Consider the following 18554-nt stretch of genomic DNA (forward strand, 5'->3'; position numbering starts at 1 on the left):
AATTTTTCCTTCAAAGTCAGTCCATCTGAGTCAAGCTTCTATACATTTATCATACTGTACAATACAGTGATGTTGATTTTGATGTAAAGCTCAGACACACGTTTACATGAATTGATCAACTACACATGTTTACCTTCATTTCAATGACTGTCTGCAAGGCCTTGGTCTTGGTTGATTCTGGAGCTGCTTCGTATCTCCTGTGCAGCTCCTGAGGGACACAAACACCACGATGGTCAGCAGACGACGGAGAGTAGGACACAGAGGGATGGAGAGAGGGAGGAGGAGGAGGAGGTCGTGGGCCAGGACAGGAAAGGGATGGGAAGGGATGGAGGGAGGGCTGCACGGTGGGTGTAGGCCGTGGAGAGGGAACGGGGAAGGACGGCGAACGCTGGAGGGAAGGATGGACCGTGGAGGCAACCACGAAAGAGGGATAGTGGGGAGGACAGGAGGAGGGGAGGTTGACAGGATGGATGGAGTGGCGATGGGAAGGAGGGGAAGGTGCGGGGAAGGAGGGAGAGAAGGACAGCGGGTGGTGGCGCGAGGGGGAGAAATGAGGAGAGGGTTGGAAAGGGGGAGACACATGGAAAGGAGGTGGAATAGGGATGGAGGGAGAGATGGGGATAGAGGGGGAGGCAGGAAGGAGATGTTTCCCTCTGGCGGAGGCACTGGATTTCAGCCTCCTCGGGTCGATCCGTCCATCCCACATCCTTCAAACTGTGAGGAGCGCCACTAACAGAGCTAACGCTGTTTCAGCCTCAAATGTGAAAGGATGATCAAATCTGACAGCCTGAAATGATGCTAATTTAATTCATTAGCTTCTAGCTTTGAAGCCTTTAGGTTCAAATGTAAAGTTCAAATTAAACCAAAAAATTAAATTTGAATGAAGAAATCCAGTCATTTGGCTTCAAATGCTTGGAAATCAAATCACAAGATTTGAGTTTCAATCCTATAATTCTCGAACAAGAAGTCAAAATCTTAATAAGCCTAATTTACTGAGCTACACGCAACGAAATCCTCTCTGTCTGGCTGTTGTAACCACATCACAAGTCACTAGTCAAATGAAGTGAGAGCAAAGGGAGAGAGAAAGAAGGGGGAGTGTAGATGTAAAGGCACAAAAAGGGACAGAAAGGACAGGGAGAAAGAGTACGAGAGAGGGAGGGAATGAAAGCAGAGGGGAGGATGTGGCAGTGCTCGCATCACTGCTTCTCTTTGGAGGAAACACACTCAGAGGCTAACAAAGATGGCTAATGCATGAGCCAGGAAGCACAAAAACACACATATGTGAAAGGGATAGCAGGGTGCCGTGGCTGAAGGCGGTCATATGAATGCTCTGAAGGCTCACGACCACACACACACACCCACACCCACACCCACACACACACACACACACAGGGAGATATTGCTTGAAAAAAGATTTCTTGTTTTGTAATCACTCACTAAAATTAAAGGGGATATTAAGCAAAGAAAGGCCATAATGAGAAAATCTTACAAGCAAAATGATACATTATTATTATTATGTTATTATAGTATTGATCCCTAGAGGAAAAATGCAGGCGTTGCAGTACCACAAGTACAGATCAAATAGAGAAGATATAAAACAATTAATTATAAACATATATATTAAAGAACAGAATAAAAATAAATTTGGCACCTTGACTCCTGACAATGTTAACTTGAATATGAATATTGTTTACTGGAGGTTGGACAGTTGATAATTGCCACCAGCAGCTGGTTTTCAGGTGAACATTATGATGCGAGTAGCAAACGCAGTTTAAGTGACAGCTGTTTGTCAAATCTGTGACCAACAGGCCAAAAATGCTGGAGCATTATCTGCAGGTACTGTTTTGTTTTGTTTTATTACAGCTGTTTTATGATTTAAATGTAGTAGAATTTTCGATGATCAGCTGCTAACCAAGCTAGCCACTATACTACAGCTAGCATACTGCTGTTGCTGCTGTCTGCAGCTAATGTGTTGCTAATACAGCATTCAAAGTAACTGTTGATTTACAGTTGGGATAGCAGTTACTTTTGACTTTGAATACTTTTACTCTTGTATATGTTGACTATATTGATCACTGTGTTGCGGACTTAACGGTGATCTTTCACTGCTGGCATGAAAGCAAATGTAGCAAATATGAATATACCTTATTCAATTTTTACAACAGTAAAATAAAACATTTCAGTGCTACAGATTTGAGGGTATTAAAATTTCACTCAATCTTCTGTAATTAAAGTCAAGTGCTTCCATTTCAAAATAAGAAATTCAGTAGCTTAGATTTTAATCCTTACAGCTTCTCTTTGCTTCTACAAAAAAAGTTGCACTTTTTTATCTGCAACTGGGCCCAAACCCACTCAGGACATTTCTGAAGAGTGTTGAAAATATTGCTCTCTTTTTAGCTGCAGGAAGCTGCAAGGACTGGTCTGTTAATTAGTGAAATGAAAAGATGTGTCAGCTGTGCAGCAGTAAAGTCTGCAAGACAAATGCGCAGCAGACATTTCTACATTATTTTCTATTTCACTTTAACCTATTCTGAAACGATCTTTCTGATTCCAGTGATCCTGAGGTGTTTTCTGCTTTGGGTTTAACAATGGCTCCTGTCAAATACTGTCAAATAAAACAGACCCTCTGTACAGTGCACTGATGCAATGTGAAGCAACATGGGTCATTAACCCTTTATGGAAAAAAAACATTTTTGCTTCCTGACTCTTAGTCATTTGCTGCCTATGCTACATTTAATGATGCATCACTTGCTCTTTGTGTGTGTTTATGTGTTTCTCCCTCACAGCTGTGGCCCATGGTGCATGTGGAGCTGGTCATAAAAGGCTGGTCTGAGATCAGTTATTTAGTAAATTTTTCAGTGTAACTGAAACCGTTTTCAACCCGGTGGCCCTTCACAAGAGAAGACAGCTGTTTAGGATAAATATCATTATCAGACATATAACATTATGCTGTTTTTTTCCTTTAAAGTCAAAAGTAAGAAACACCATCGGCCCGTCCGCACACTGACAAACACATTAGTATGTTATTATCAGCTGTATCTGTGGTCTACCCTGTTTGTTTTATGTATGTGTGTTTTTTGTGAGACATTGGCAAATGCAGAAAGTGATTTCCCTCCTGGGACAATAAAGGAAATCTATCATTGGCTAATAAACATCTCATTTTCATACATTTCCTGTCTGTTACTCTGTCTTTTTGCAACTCAATACAGTACAGTACGATACCCAATGTGTCCACCTTTGATCATTTTTCTGCTCATTAACAATGTCTTACCACATCTTACCACCAGAGGGAGCTGTTGTATAAAAACAACAAACAGTTATGAGAGTTGAGACAGCTGAGAGAGATGTTAGAAGAGAGACAAAGCGACCCAGACAGAGTAGACGAAATAGTATAAAGTGTGCCTTCCTGTGTGTTTGTGTGCGTGTGCCGATGTTTCTGGGTTGTATTAAAACTGAATTACGAGCCAAGAGAGGAAGCAGCCAAGAGCCTTGCCTGGATATGACATGGTTTGATTTGCACACACTCACATCTGGCTGTACACAAACACACACACATACACACACACACCCACACACACCTCTCTGAGTTGTAGCATCTCCTTGTCTTTTTGCTCCAGCAGGCCCTCCAGTTGGTGGATGGTCATCTCAGCGTCGGCCAGTCGCCTCGTTCGTTCATGGTCCTCCTCAGTTGCCCGTGACGACAGGCCTTTGCTCTGCAGCATTTCCAGTAACTTCTTTATGGATTCATCCCTGTTAGAAAACAACATTTAACAGCCTAAAATGGCAGGAAGAGGTCCCTGAAAACATTTAACTCATTGCTGCTTATCTTTACCTGGCAGTTAGTGTGTGTTTCTGTGTGTCTATCCTTAGCTCCATTTCTTCCACGGTCTTCCTCAGGAGGAAGAGCTCTTTGAGCTGTCGCTCATACTCGCCATGGAGGCGCAGGAAGTTCTCCTCTGTCATTTCCTGAGGGGTGAGGGGCTGGTTTCCGAGGAGACCGGACTCTGAGTAATCGGACTGGAGGAGCTGGTTGAGATCTCGCTGGATTCTGAGCTCATCTTGTAAAGCCTGGATGGTGCACTGAAAATGCTGGTGGGAGAGACAGAAACAAAGATTTTTACACTTCCATTGCACAACAAGACTTTCAAACATTTGCAGAGGTTGTTAATCAGAACTATAAGTTGTATCTTTATTGCACCAGAAGTTGAGGTTTTGAAGTTTCCCAAACTATAAAGGCTAGATCATGGACCAGGCATGCCCAACAACCCATCCGCATGGCCCCTCAAGGCTCTCACTTCAATGTGTGTTCAACTGGTTTGTGGTAATTTGATGGTAAAAAGGCACTGTGAAATTGGATGTCACTTAGGGGCATCTGCTGCAGTATTGCTGGCTTTGTATCAGTAGCACGGATGACATTTTTCCACCTGCTTTTTGAGGTGTTCTGGCCATGTGCGACTGGAAGAACAACCCAGGATGGGCCCAGAGCAAGCTGGGTGGTGACCTGGGAGCACTTACACATAAGGACATTTGGCCTGCTGTGCTCACTGCAAACCTTTGAGCAAGGAATGAATGAATGAATGAATGAATGAATGAATGAATGAATGAATGAATGAATGAATGGATGGATGGATGGATGGATGGAGGGATGGAGGGATGGAGGGATGGACAGGGTAAGGAGGTAGCCAGTTGTGCAGTTTTGTTCAATGGCAATGGACCACTGCAGAGATTGTTCTCGTCTTCTTGGGGCTCTCAGGCTGTACTTGTTATATTGGGGATGAACCAATCCAAAACACCAGATCAGTATTCAGTTTTTAGTGCCACAGTTAACTCTGGCTTCATGCTACCCTACATAAAAATGATTCCAATTACAGCTGAACAAGTAATCAAAATATTAAAGCAATATGGCCAAGTGCAAAATCCAGTTTGCACCAGCTGCATTTGTTTGATGAAGGTAAACTGTGTCACAGCACACCGTTATAACTAAAGCACTGTGGTGCTACAGAGAAGCCCGGCCGACAGAAAACGTCCACACGTAAGAGAACATGCTTGTTTATCGTCATCATTTTTATATTTTTCTCAATGAAGATGAAATTCCAGTGCTCAGATCAGTTTTCGTATGATGCAGAGCTATACAAGTAAACATCACCTTGTTTGTTTGAGTTTGATTATTTTGTACTTGGATCAACACGCGAAATACATCAAGGCTTATCTTAAGCAGTGTGTGTGTTTGCCTGTGTGTGTGTGTGTGAGTGACTGAGACAGCATGTGTATGTCATCTTGAGTGAGTGAGTGTGTTATAAAAGTGCGTTGGCAAGTTAGTATCACAACCATCATGGCTGAGGACGATGTGACATGACTATCCCTGAGTCAGATAAAAGACTTTAAACTGAGTGTGTGTGTGTGTGTGTTGTCACTATAATGTCCCCCAGGCTTCTTTAAAATGCGTCACACATAACCTGAACAACAGCCAGGTCATCGCCACATGAGTCATGGAGTATTTTCAGAGCTTAAAAAAAATAATAATACAGGTAGCAAAGTGCTGAGGGAGAAAGTGCACAAATGAAAGCAGAAGTAACCGAGAGATTAAACAAGAAGAAGAGAAAAGACAAAGACAGCGAAGAGGTTAAAAAAAGGCAGAGATGCTATCGCTCCCTTGCAGCTATCGTTAATCAACGCTGACGAGGGAAAGAACAAGATCAAAGGAAAAAAGGAAAGAGACAGATGAGCAGGGAGGCAAAGAAACGCAACTCTTGGATAGTAAGAAAGAGAAAGCAGAGGAGGAAAAGGAAAAGTAGCAGATAGGAATCACAAACACACTGTGTGCTCGCAAAAACAGACACAGTAAAAGAACAGGCTGACAGGTAATTAGACAATATCAAAGCCGATGTCTTTATGATGGCTCTGCTTTCTGTTTCCAGGGCATCTCCTGCTTTGTCTCATCCACTTCTGTTCATTTCTCTGTCTCCGTGGAGACAAACATTTTCATGTTTAATCCTTTTCCCTCCTTATTGTACAGTATCATCATGTGTGTTTGTGTGGGAGAGTGGGTTGCTGCTGACTCATACATTAGCTCCTCTCACACATGCACGCACGCACGCACGCACGCACGCACACGCACACACAAACGCACACAAGAGTTGATGGCTGACTCTGACATTTATAGGACTTCCCTGAAGACGAAGCATCCTTTTCCTCTCTTAAATATTCCCTCTCTGGTTTAATCTCTCTGTCTCCATGCCAACTATGAGTCTTCCCTCAGACATGCAAACGCTGACCCGCCCAGACGATGAAGTACAGTTACAGAGTTTGCGCAAAATCTCTATTGTTATAGTGCATTAATAGAAAGTTGTTTTAAGGGCTCTATCAAAAGTAAAATAGAAACATTTACAGGGTTCTACTATGCCCAAGTTTTCAGTTTTTCATTCAAACTTAATGCTTTTGGGTTTTTGACGGACACCCACTTGGCGTCTAGAAACTTGGAATTGGCTTTTTTCCTCATTTTTGGCCACTTTAACTAATAACAAATTACCAGAGGATCTAAGGTGTGCCCCAACTAACAAGTTATTTCTGCTGCCTTCTAATGTTAATTGCTTCAATCTTGCTTTTATGTCTTTATTTCCATTTTACATGTTATCAAACTATATCAGGATTGCATCTAAATTTACAAGCTCACACTTCATTTAATTGAGTCTTTTAAAGTTTGTTTCCTGTTCCTCTTAAAATTTACATTCTTCTAAAGCACTCGAAGCTATTCATGTATGATCTGCAGCTATATAAAAAAAAGTTTGCCTTTGCCTTTTGCCAATTAGCAATTAATCAATTCAGAATTCAAATAAATAATCAGTGGATTACACGATAAGGGAAATATGTATGCCACAAAGATTCATTACAGCAATATGTATTGGATATAATTCATGTGATATTTAAGCATTAAGAAATGCACATGCAAGCCTGCATCCGTCATTATATTCCGTAATCAGTTGGGAAAACACACATGCACACACTTAGACACACAAACTCACATCAGGCATCCAAAAGTATGTCAGAGTTGCAGAAATGAATGTGAACACACACACACAGACACACATACACAGATGCAGGGCCTCAATCTTCTTGCTCACAGAAACTCTAATCAGTGTGTTTCTGCATGAAGTCAAGCAAATACAGTATGAACACAAACACACACACACACACACACACACACACTACTTAAAAAGGTTACATATAAAGAATTCAGAAGCACACACATGCACGCACGCATGCACACGCACACATGCACACACACAGGGCTTGTGCCAGTAACTCCCCCCTAACACACACACAGCTGGAATGTAGAGCAGAGAAATGCCAGACCACAAGAGGGAGAGAAGGAAAAGAGGGAGTGAAATATAAAAAGGAAGCAAGCGGAAAGAAAAAAAAAACAGAGAGAGAGATAAGAAGGCAGCGAGAGAGACGTTCAAGAAAACAGCCTGTTAATTGTGTCCAGCAGAAACAGGAGGGATGAAAAGGGGAGGGGAGAGAGAGAGAGAGAGATTGTGTTTTTCTTCTCAGTTTCTGCTGAGTCGTCTTTAGCTCCTTCACCTTTGACCCCGTCAAACGCTTCCTGACACAGAGGACCGAGAGGGTCGGCCTCCACTCAGAGCAGAGACAGAAAGACAGACACACTTGCATCCAGAAACACACACACACGTTCATATGACAGTGTGAGTCAGAGCACAAACACAAACTCACGCAACAACACATAAAAAGAAAAGCAAAGCACGAAAACACATTCAAATCCCCTATTAAAAATATTTCCCATCTTATTTCCTATGTACTCATCACTGTGTTTACACTGCAGCTTTCAGGTGATTTTCACATTCAAATGATAAACTAGCGAGCGAGAGAGACAAATCTGAACTGTGCACAAATGTGACAAATACACAAACAAGAAGACAAATCAAGGTGACAAATCGTTCCCTCAGATGTCGAACGGAGGGACGGATAAATTCATCAAGCTGATTTAAAAAAGTGCAGGATGAGAAATTATCTTGATCCCGGTGATGTTCAGCAAATCAAACCTTGTGAGTCTGATTAAATAGTCTTCATATTTTATTAGTAGCAACACTTTAAAATGCTACATGCTACATGCATGATGACAGTGCATTTATGTACTGTATGCACGCTAGAGCAGTGCAGGATGAAATGACATGTCTGTGTATTGTGTGAGCATCTATCGGCTCCTTAAACTTCATGAAGAAACCACTGTAGAAACCACCATGACCACGTTTACATGTGCTCAAGTAAATAGGTTACTCAAAAACCAGAAAAAAGGCAATAACATAATAACCCAAGCAAACCTGCATGTTGACAACAATTTTATGCTTGTGCCTGTGTAAAAAAATGACTGTTTGTTGAACAGACCGCAAACTTTTTGTTCTCCTTTGCAGATCTATCACTTGCAAATTACAACATGAGCGGCCACTCTGGTCGTGAAATCAATAAATGCAAATACAAGATGTGACGAGTTCCTCCACAGAGCTGCTAACCACAGCCTTCATCAGCACCCATCTGTGTTTTTGTCTGTTTTCAATTCAGCCAATATCAAAAACAACAGTACCCAGAGGCATCAAATGAGCCATAAGACACGACACCACTATCAGTTGTGCTGCATTCACTTTTTCCACTCGTTGAAATTTTAAGCAACACACTTCTGGGTTGCTTCATGACCACAGGCTGGAGGAGGAACCTGGAACGGGTGGAAAATTATCAGAAGAATCTCTGGAAAGGCTTGAAGTCAGTCACAGGGGCTGCAGAGAGAAGGTCAGACGCCATACTGACGTCATACTATGATATTCATGTAGAGATAACTTACATCTAAAAGTTATTAGCCACATTTTATAACAATTTAAGACATTTTACTTTACAGCGACAGCAAACTTGAACACTAACATTCTGTGTGTCAAAGCAGCCACAACTAAAGACAACAACATAAAACTAATGCATGAGAACCGCAACGAGATGAAGGAGAGACTGGACACCGGCGAGAGATTTGACCTACAACCAGTTCATCAGTGTACCAGTGTCTATTTGTGTCTGTTGACAGGGACTCCAGTCTGCAGTGGGGCTCATACACTTCACTGATAAACCACAGAACTGTAGAGTCACATCAGGCTTCAAGATCTAAGCAAGTTTTATACAACCTCAACACTTCTCTCTCTCTCTCTCTCTGCTGCGAGTCTGCATCACACTTTTTTTATCAGCTAATGCCTGGTTTTAGGAGGTGCTGCAGCCCCCTCAGTACCCCTACTTTCTGCATCCATGAAGAATCTCGGCATGTCTCACAAAGAAGCTGCAACAACCATTGACATTAGCAGTTCCCAATCTTTTCTGCTAGTGACGCCTTAGCCCGAGATTCCACCAAACACATCTTCATGATGTCACATATGAAACGCTTTTATTGTTCCATCCTCCATGCAGCTGTAAACCCCATCAGGTGTGTTTCAGTGCAGAGCATTTTGCTGCTTTATTTTGTCAAAAGGTCATTTTTCCTTGACATTTTTGCTTATGCCATGGGTAAGCAGGCTTCATAGTTAAATTGAGCTTTAGTTTATTGTTGATGTACGATCAGGAGTCTGCACAAGGTGTTTTATTTTGAAAATTACTGGATTCTCTACACCGTTCTTGTCTTTGACTTCCAAGCTGGCTCGATCTGCTCTGCGCATATTGACACGAAGTCCGTCAAAAAGAGACTCTGTACATATTCCCCGTGGAGCAGAGTGGAGAGACGCTTCTGAAACAGATGCAGAATGCACCTACATGACCCTTCGTCCAGGTGGGAATGACCAAATTACAGCACTGCTTTAAGCTTTATGATTGAATTTAGTTCAGTAGCATGGAGGTTGCAAATTACTTTTTTACACAGAGTTAAAACCTAAAGTCACCTGAGCAGGATCAAAAGCAGCAGAGGGTTTAAAACTACAAAACTACAGTTGTTAATTTAATGCACTGGTTGTGTTACTGTAAAAATATCTGCCAAAAAACATAAACTCAAGGTTGCAAGAAAAAAAAACAAGTCTAGAAAAACAAATTAATGATCCTTTGTTGTTCAATGAACAGTCTACATAATTCAAATGCATATGTAGAGGAAGAAGAGAAGAGAAGAGAAGAGAAGAGAAGAGAAGAGAAGAGAAGAGAAGAGAAGAGAAGAGAAGAGAAGAGAAAATCCTTGTGTGAATATGGTGACAATTTTTCCATCCGTTCGTCATCCCCCCCTCGGGCCACTGCTCATCTGTCATTCAATATTAACCATCTCTTCGTTATTACTCCTCCGTCTCATCCCTCGCTCATTCTGTGCTCGCCGGGTGAGTCACGCTCCCCCCCTCGCAAACAGATACACACTGTGACAAAAACACACACACACACACACACACACACACACACACACACACACACACACACAGAGCGAGCGCACGATAATGCCGACACGTAGACATAATGTTAGAGGCAGTGGTCATGCTGTTTTTGTGTGTGTGTGTGTGTGTGTGTGTGTGTGTGTGTGTGTGTGTGTGTGTGTGTAATGACCGTGAGCAGTTTGAAAGCATCGCCCACTCAGCCATCAGACAACAGGCAGATTAGCACACTCTCTCTCCTTTCTCTGTGGATAAAGGTGGAGGATGAGGAACATAACGAAGAGGAGGAATGAGTGGAGGAGACATGAGAAAATCCTCGTTTTCCAAAAGAAGCGGAGCGAGCTCAAGGAAAGAAATATGTACACATGAAAAGAACAGAGGAAGACAAGAATAAGTATGGATGAAAAGACAGGGAGCGACAAAAGACGAAATGAAGGAGAGAATGAATAAAAAAACAGCCGAGAAGGGAGAAAGAAAAGGGGGAGAAGCTTGACCCTAATCAGTCACTTTGTGATGCAACACGAGGGTCAGTAGTGGTTTTAAAGAGCAAAAGGAGAGAAGCAACATTGCAGCTGCCACATTTATTTAACATAAACACATAACAGACAGATACACAGACAGATGGACGGCCATACAGATAGATTTTAGAGGTAGAGAGGGGAGAAAAAGCAGCAGAAGAAAAAGGGGAGTAACTGCACTATAATTCTGTTCATTCCTCACCAACCGTTCCCAAACCCACTCCTTATAAGGACAGACATGGCTACCACAGGCCTCCACACTTAAACACACACACACATATATACACACACACACAGAGAAAGTGGAGAAAGTGAGAGGGAAAAGTCACAAAATCACAGCCTTGAAGGAAAGAAAAAGAGGTGAACATGAGCCTCTCTTTCCTTTCACTTTCAAATCTCTCCATTTCTTTCCACTGTAAAACGAACACCGTGCAGGAGGGACGGAGCGCCGTTCTCCCTCTCTCTCTCTCTGCATTAAAGTTAAAGTTTTATAAGGCTCCTGAGTGTGGCGGGCTCCTCCTCTCCTCTCTCCCTCTTCCTCCTCACTTTCTCAGCGAAATTCTCTCCACAAGTCTTGCTCTTTGCTGCTCCCCTCCCTCCCTCCATCTGTCCATCTGCCTTTTTCTCCCCTGCCATCATTCCCTGTATTTACCTTACTCCCTCTTCCTCTCCATCCCTCTTTCTCACCTATCTCTTCATCCTGACTACATAAACACACAGGTTTGAGGACCATCTGTTACTGATAAGCGTTCATGTGTGAAAAAGACACACACAAGAGAAAAACACACACACACACAAACACAACACACACATATTCAGCGATAATAATCGCGATGCATGAACTATTTTTGCTTTTATCTTATATTCACGATATTTTCCGTCCAAAAAGATGGGGGCAGGTAACACATATATACACACATATACATGAACTTGGACACACACACACACACACACGCACACACGTACAGTATGCTGACATGAGCACATGCACAGACACACAGGAGAGGAATAATGAGTCATGGGTTGATGAGCAGAGGATGGAAAGAGGTGCAGACTGCAGGCAGCAGGAGGAGGAAGACAGAGTAGGCAGAGACGGAGAGATGATCGTCGGTGTACTGTAAAGTACATCATATCACGTATCAAAGGCAGGATGAAAAAAAAAGAAAACTTTTTTAAAAGATGACTTTTTAATGTTTCGCTGAGCTTGCAGGCTGCCTTCTCCTGGACTGTCCTGCACCATATTCACACAGTCAAACCCATTCGCGCTGTGCACAGTCCAGCCTCCACCGCCGACTGGAGAGCAGCCAGCGTTTAAAGGCAAACTCGCACAGGCAGGCTCAGGCTCTGCTGTCTCCTCCTCTGTGATTTCGTTAAATCGGCTCAGTCTGAACGACCAACGTGTGATGAAAGGATGGCTTGAAAGGTTGGACGATAAAATATCCAAGATTCAAGATTTTGGGGAGGGTGAACAAGGTTCTTTAAGGTTGCATTTTCAGATCTTTGGCTGCAAAGTTAAGATTTATTACAACTTGGGTGTCATTTTTGTAGTTGTGGCCATCTGTGATAAGAACACACTCTCCCTCTCCATTGTCTCTCTCTGCTGGACTGTTGGACTGATCTGTATATTGTAAACTATACCAATGATTCATTATATATTATACTACACTATACTCATACTATACCATATTATACTTGATATTCTGTTACATTACTGTACTATATATCATGTTATATTACATTACAACATTTCACCTTATACTTAATGTCATATCCCATATTATATCATACTGCAGTTAATTATGGTATAATTTGTTCAAATATTATACTGTTTTATTACATTATATACTACATCATATTTCTATATTAATACAGAGAAACAATAGTATCATTAGTTAATCCTATTATATAATAATCTGGTGTACCATTGTCACTTTGGCCTTATAATGTCGTTGATTGGTCTTTTTTATTTTTACAACCTTGATTCCAAAAAAAGTCATTTGCAAACAAACTTTGTTCACAACAGTTTTACAGAATGTCCCTCAGCCCATGTAGTAAAATCTATCCTCGCTTGTGAACGACTGAGCCTTTCCAGGACGCCCCTTTCATACCTAATCATGATACTATCAACCTGTTTACCTGTGGAATGATCCAAACAGGTGTTTTTTGGAGCGGTCCACATCTTTCCCAGTCTTTCGTTGCTCATGTTCCAACTTGTTTGAAACGTGTTGCTGCATCAAATCCAGAATTAGCAGATATTTACAAAAATCAATGAAATTGAGGAAGTCAAACATAAAATATATTGTCATTGTACTGTTGTCAATTGAGTGTCAAAAAGGATTAGCAATTTATTTATATTACACAACGTCACAACTTTTTTGGCTTCATATACCTACTATAATTCATTTTTCACTTTCTCTATTTATTTATCACAGGTCCATACAGATTAGTTCAAGTTTCTCTGTGTGATGAGGGATTATTTCCACATTTCAAATGTGGTTTAGATAATCTGGCTAATCTGCTGGATTGTTTGCAACTTGTCTGATCATCTAACCAATCTTGTTTTTTGCTCCGTTGGACCTCGTTTGAGAGATGCTGCTGTGTTCCCAGATGTCAGTAATTACTTTCACATGTACAATGTTTTCATAACCAGAAGACATGAAAAGTAAATCTCAGGCTGCATTAAACTGGAAGAATCCTCCAAGCAGGGCACTACCACCAGTCAGAGAAACAGAGATGATTTAGGTAACAGCCCACACCTTCTCATCAGCGGTAAATTAAGATGAATGGTTGACCAAACACACAAACTTATGTCTAATGACCAAGTCAGTTGACTGATTTCACCACAGAACAGCAGAGAGGTGGCAGATATTGCAGAGTTGTAGGTCTGCAGTTGAAAAGCGTGACTCCTGAGGAATGCACAAAATGTTTGCAGAATCCCTGCGAGTGTGTGTTTGTGTGTGTGTGTTCAGCTCTTTCTCTTTGGACTCGCTCCCCATGAATCCCTCCCCTCCCCTTCCTCCGCCTCATCTGTGCCTCCCTTTCAAGAGATTTACATCCAAGTTTCTCTTTTCAAGAAGAGAACCCAGCAGTCGTCTTATCACAAAACAACCAAAAAAAAACTAAAGTTCAACTCAGATTAAATGTTAATCTCTGAATTCCCTCTGTGATTCTGTGCTAACTGCTCACCTGCTATGGCCAAGACTCAGATAAATTCCCCATAGGAAGGGAAATACGCATTGTCACCACATTCCCTATTTCCCCTCTCTCCTTTTTTCATCTATCACTTTAATCTTTCCATCCACCTTCCTTTCCTTCGCCCATTCTCCCGATCACATCAACATCTATCAGTCTTCACATTTCTCCACGTTGCATCTGCTGTTTTCAGCTCAATTCGTCCGTGCCGTCCATTCATCTCTCCTCCTTTCCTCCCTCCTCCTGGCACTTGTCCCCAGCGCTACAGTTTGATCTATCCTTCATATCCACTTTCCTAATTTCCTCCTTCTTCCTGTCTACGTTTTACACATCTTTACATCTCAATCCATCTTGGTGATCCATGCCTCTCCATCCACCCCGGCTCCCTCTCCTTCTCTCAGGTCTTTGCTGGTCTACGGATTGTCAGGCAAAGCATTTTTTGCAGCCAGCTGGCACAGAAACTCTTGCTGGCAACATTATTTTTTTTCTGTACAGTAAATGGAAATCTCACACAGGAAGCACTTGGCACCGTCCTTTTCTAGTGGATTTGAACTAATCTGAACCCATGAGGAAAAGCTCAATGCCAGGTTGGAGTAATGAAATTAGAAATGCAAGATGCTCAATTTAACTCCAGGTGTGATAACATTTAAGACCCCCTCCAATGAAGCTTTTTAACCTTGTTTACATGTCCATATGGTGTTTTTTTTAATATATATATATATATATATATATAGCTGAGCATTCCCACCCTGGAACGGTCGTGGACCAATGCTAGTCTCATAAACACAGATTCAGACAGCCTGAGATTCATACATCACATACCAGAGGAACCAATCCCATCAATCTACACGAGGGGGCTTTTCGAGGGGTATCAGAGGAGAAGCCAGGTGCGGCTACGCTAAGTTGCAAAGGAGAAACTGTCAGCATTTGTGTATCGTGTAAGGATCTGAAAATCTGACATGTTGGTCAACCGGTTAGTTTATTTTTCTCCTTGCTAACATTATCTAGCAAACGTGAACCTGCCATGTCACATGATGCCAATCATGCATTTGTATCTTTACTCTCAAATTACTACTATTATTATTTTACTTACCATTTGCACATTAGCATTTAGCCTGGTACACGCACATATTGAGCAATTTGTGCTGCAACAATGGAATTTCCCTGTGGGGAACAATACATTTTTCTGAATCTGAATCTGAATGATGGTTCATGTCCAATGCTAACAGGACATTTTAAGTTGACAAAGAAAGTTAGGCTACAGCAAGTGTTACTCAAGGAAGTCTGTTAGCTAAAATCCTGGATTAGCTGGTGGCAATATTCATTTTGATAATTCTAAAAGAAAACTTTACTTTGGAGTTGTTTACAAAGAAAGCATGTCATGATAAAGGTCATAAGCTGCAAGTATAGCGATATCAAGATAAGGTTAGGTACTTCAAGTGTGTATGGCAGTGAGAGAAGTTTTCCTTCAGGGCTTTCTGCCTGCGTGGTTGATGAGCAGGGTTGAAGGCAAGCAGGTATGCTTGAGCTGCCGGAGCGGAGGACGGGTGGGTGGAGAAAGAGGTGGGGGCTATACAGATGCACGCATACTAAATGAATGCAAAGGGTGCAGAGTTCATACAAGCCATTTTAAAGCCTGAAGGGATTTTTTTGTTTTCAAGGAAAAAAAACTGTAAAAGTGTCATTTTGATGAACAGAGATGATCCAAGCTGCATTTACAGTATATTTACTGTAAAATACATGCTATGTTTTTCATTATTGCCATTTGTCTTTAATCCAAAACTGTAGTAAATTCATTGTTTAGTGTGTGAATAAATCTCTTTGGTTGATCTCATTGAACTGTTTCAGATGTTTTAAGCATTTCGATGGAAAAGCGCAGACTTCTGTTGGCACCATCCATTTGCACATTAACCTGAAGGCCTGACTTGGTGCCATGTTCATAGAGTGGAAAATACTCTCAAGTGCCAGTCTGTGTCTCCTTCTCTCTGATCTCGCCAACTTTGTCGCTCTGAGCAAAAGGAAAAAAAAGGCAGCAGGACGACAGGATGAAGCAGGAGAAGAGGGGAAAGACAACTTCTCCTTCCCTGTCTCATATCTCTATCTCTGTCATCCTGCCCTCCACCTGAAGGCAAAGTGCCGCCCAGGTGTAACGGGCACTGTGCTCACCTGCCTGTTTGGATTAACCTCCTCATACACACACATACACACACACGCACAAGGGTAGATAAACTTGCAGGAGTTTGAACCTCTCGGTTGAAGATATACATATGTTATTTTGATCATTTTGGCATTTTTGATAAGTCTTTTCTCCACCAATACAATGATATCATCTTACTGATCTGGTATCTGCATGTAAAATAAACTGAAGACAATCTCATGTATTGTTATAGAGGAGAAAAACATTTCTCCTTCTCTTACAGACGTACGTACACACACACACACACACACACACACACACACACACACACACACCTCTATTCCCAACCAGCACCTTGAGGATTAGGTTAAATAATTGAGGAGAATGAAAACAGTGCAGCAGTAAAAGTACAACAGCCACTGACTGCTGCACCTTCTCCACCACACACACACACACACACACACACACACACACACACATAAATGCAACTTCTAACATGACTGCCAAGTACCTTCAATTTCCATAAAACATGCACAAATTGTTGCAAGCAAACAAGAACATATACACACTCGACAAAAATAGAAATGCTACATGCAGCAGACATGCGCAGAAACATGCATGTCTGTGTCCATGTGCACATACTGTATATACACACGCAACACAAATGCACAATTATAAGCATGCAGGCAACTGTGAAATTTGCGCCTCCACACAGAGACACACACACAGTTGTGTGTACAAAAAGCCCGATTGTCCTGACACATACATAAGGCTGCCAACAAACACGCAAGGACGCAGATTCCCTCCTGGTACAGTGCTCTGTCTGACACACAAACACAGCTGGCAACTGTTTCCACTGAAAAATACGTTTTAAATTAAATGAACAGTCACGCACATGCAAAAACACTGCATGTGCATGGGTACATATACAAACACATGCACATGCACAGTCTCAAACACACCTGAAACATGTACGTGGCAAAACCTAACCACCATACAACTCCCTTTTTCAAACACAGTCACCCTCACACACACACACACACACGCCGGTGCTGACGTCACATGGCTCGCCTGGAGTACAGTAGATGATAGATTGGATCTAGCAGCAGCCCCAGAAACGGACAGACAGAGTGGTTATTGTTCAGCTGGTATGATTCAGCGCAGGGACGAAACACGTAGGACAGACAGCATGAAGCACACAGTGTTCAAAAAGTTTATGGTAATTCTAAAATGCATGTCATATTACACCTTAGTGTGATCATTTTGGATAGATGTCAGACATAAAATTACTCGCAATGTGTCATTTAAGCATTAAACTCTCTCTCTCTCTCTGTAAGTGCATGGACTTATTTTCAGGATATTGTGGTAGCAATAGTGCAAACAGGTATCCTAAGTTAAACCCTGCATGAATGCTAGCTGCTGCCTGCATGTTATATTTACCAAATGCAAACTGACTACTGTTCGGAGTGCAGAGGGCAGAGGAGAAAAAAAGAGATAGAAAGAGACAAACGGTGTGTGTTTTTGTGCGAGAAAGAAAGAAACTAACATGAAAAGAAGGACAGAAAGAAAAAAGAAAGTAAAGCTTTTCTTTGGCATTCCAGACATTCCTTCATGTTTTTCCCTTTTTTTTTCTCTGCTTCTCTCTCTTTCAGCGTGAAACATTGTGCTTACCGGCTGTGATCAAAGCGGTGGAACAAATTGGACGAACTCACTCACACTCACACACACACCCAACAGAAAGCAAAGCAAGGCAGTGCACTGAAAGTGACAAAGGAGACAGACAACCCTGACAACAATATTAGGCTAAATACAGCAGCATGCATCCATGTTCAGCTCAATAGATTTATTAGACCAGGGTGTGTCCGCTCTGTTGAATTTAGCTCTGTGGTAAAAACTGCTCCACAGGCCCAGATGGAGAGCGAGGAGGGAAGGGAAGGACAGGGGGCTCGCGAAAGAGAGGGTGTCCGAAAGTGGGAGTGAAGTGGTGAGACAGAGAAAACGAGAGACCAGCGAGAAAGAGATGGAGAGCGTGGTGACAATGAGTGGAAGGTGCGGTAAGAGGAAATTGCTGCATGTGGGAAGCGAAACAAGACAAAGCAACTGGCAGTATAGAGCGAGAGGATAATAATTTAAAGCTCAGTGGGGAAGCCACAAAAAAAGCCTCTCATCTAGTCTGACTGAGAAATGAAAAATGTTGTTTTTAATTCCCCTTTCTGCAGACAGAGAGTAATAATGTAAAGGTAAATATAACCCAAACAGCTGAGAGCGAGCGCTCCATCCCGAGAAAGGCTGGAGCCTCTTCCCTCTTGTCACTTT

At 42.0% G+C, this 18554-nt stretch overlaps 1 protein-coding gene across 2 annotated transcripts in view; it reads right to left on the bottom strand.

Moving 5' to 3' along the window:
• The window catches only part of LOC121625548 (ELKS/Rab6-interacting/CAST family member 1-like), a 132843-nt gene that overhangs the window by 99640 nt on the left and 14649 nt on the right, over positions 1 to 18554 (bottom strand). For both annotated transcript variants that reach the window (XM_041963670.1, XM_041963669.1), the window contains exons 5-7: positions 3833 to 4089; positions 3579 to 3750; positions 134 to 208 (exon numbers count right to left, since the gene is read on the bottom strand). In XM_041963670.1, coding sequence (XP_041819604.1) covers positions 134 to 208; positions 3579 to 3750; positions 3833 to 4089 — 504 coding nt within the window. The remainder of the gene's footprint in view (positions 1 to 133; positions 209 to 3578; positions 3751 to 3832; positions 4090 to 18554) is intronic.

This window comes from Chelmon rostratus, chromosome 22, assembly GCF_017976325.1.
Source record: "Chelmon rostratus isolate fCheRos1 chromosome 22, fCheRos1.pri, whole genome shotgun sequence".
NCBI classification, from domain to species: Eukaryota; Metazoa; Chordata; class Actinopteri; order Chaetodontiformes; family Chaetodontidae; genus Chelmon; species Chelmon rostratus.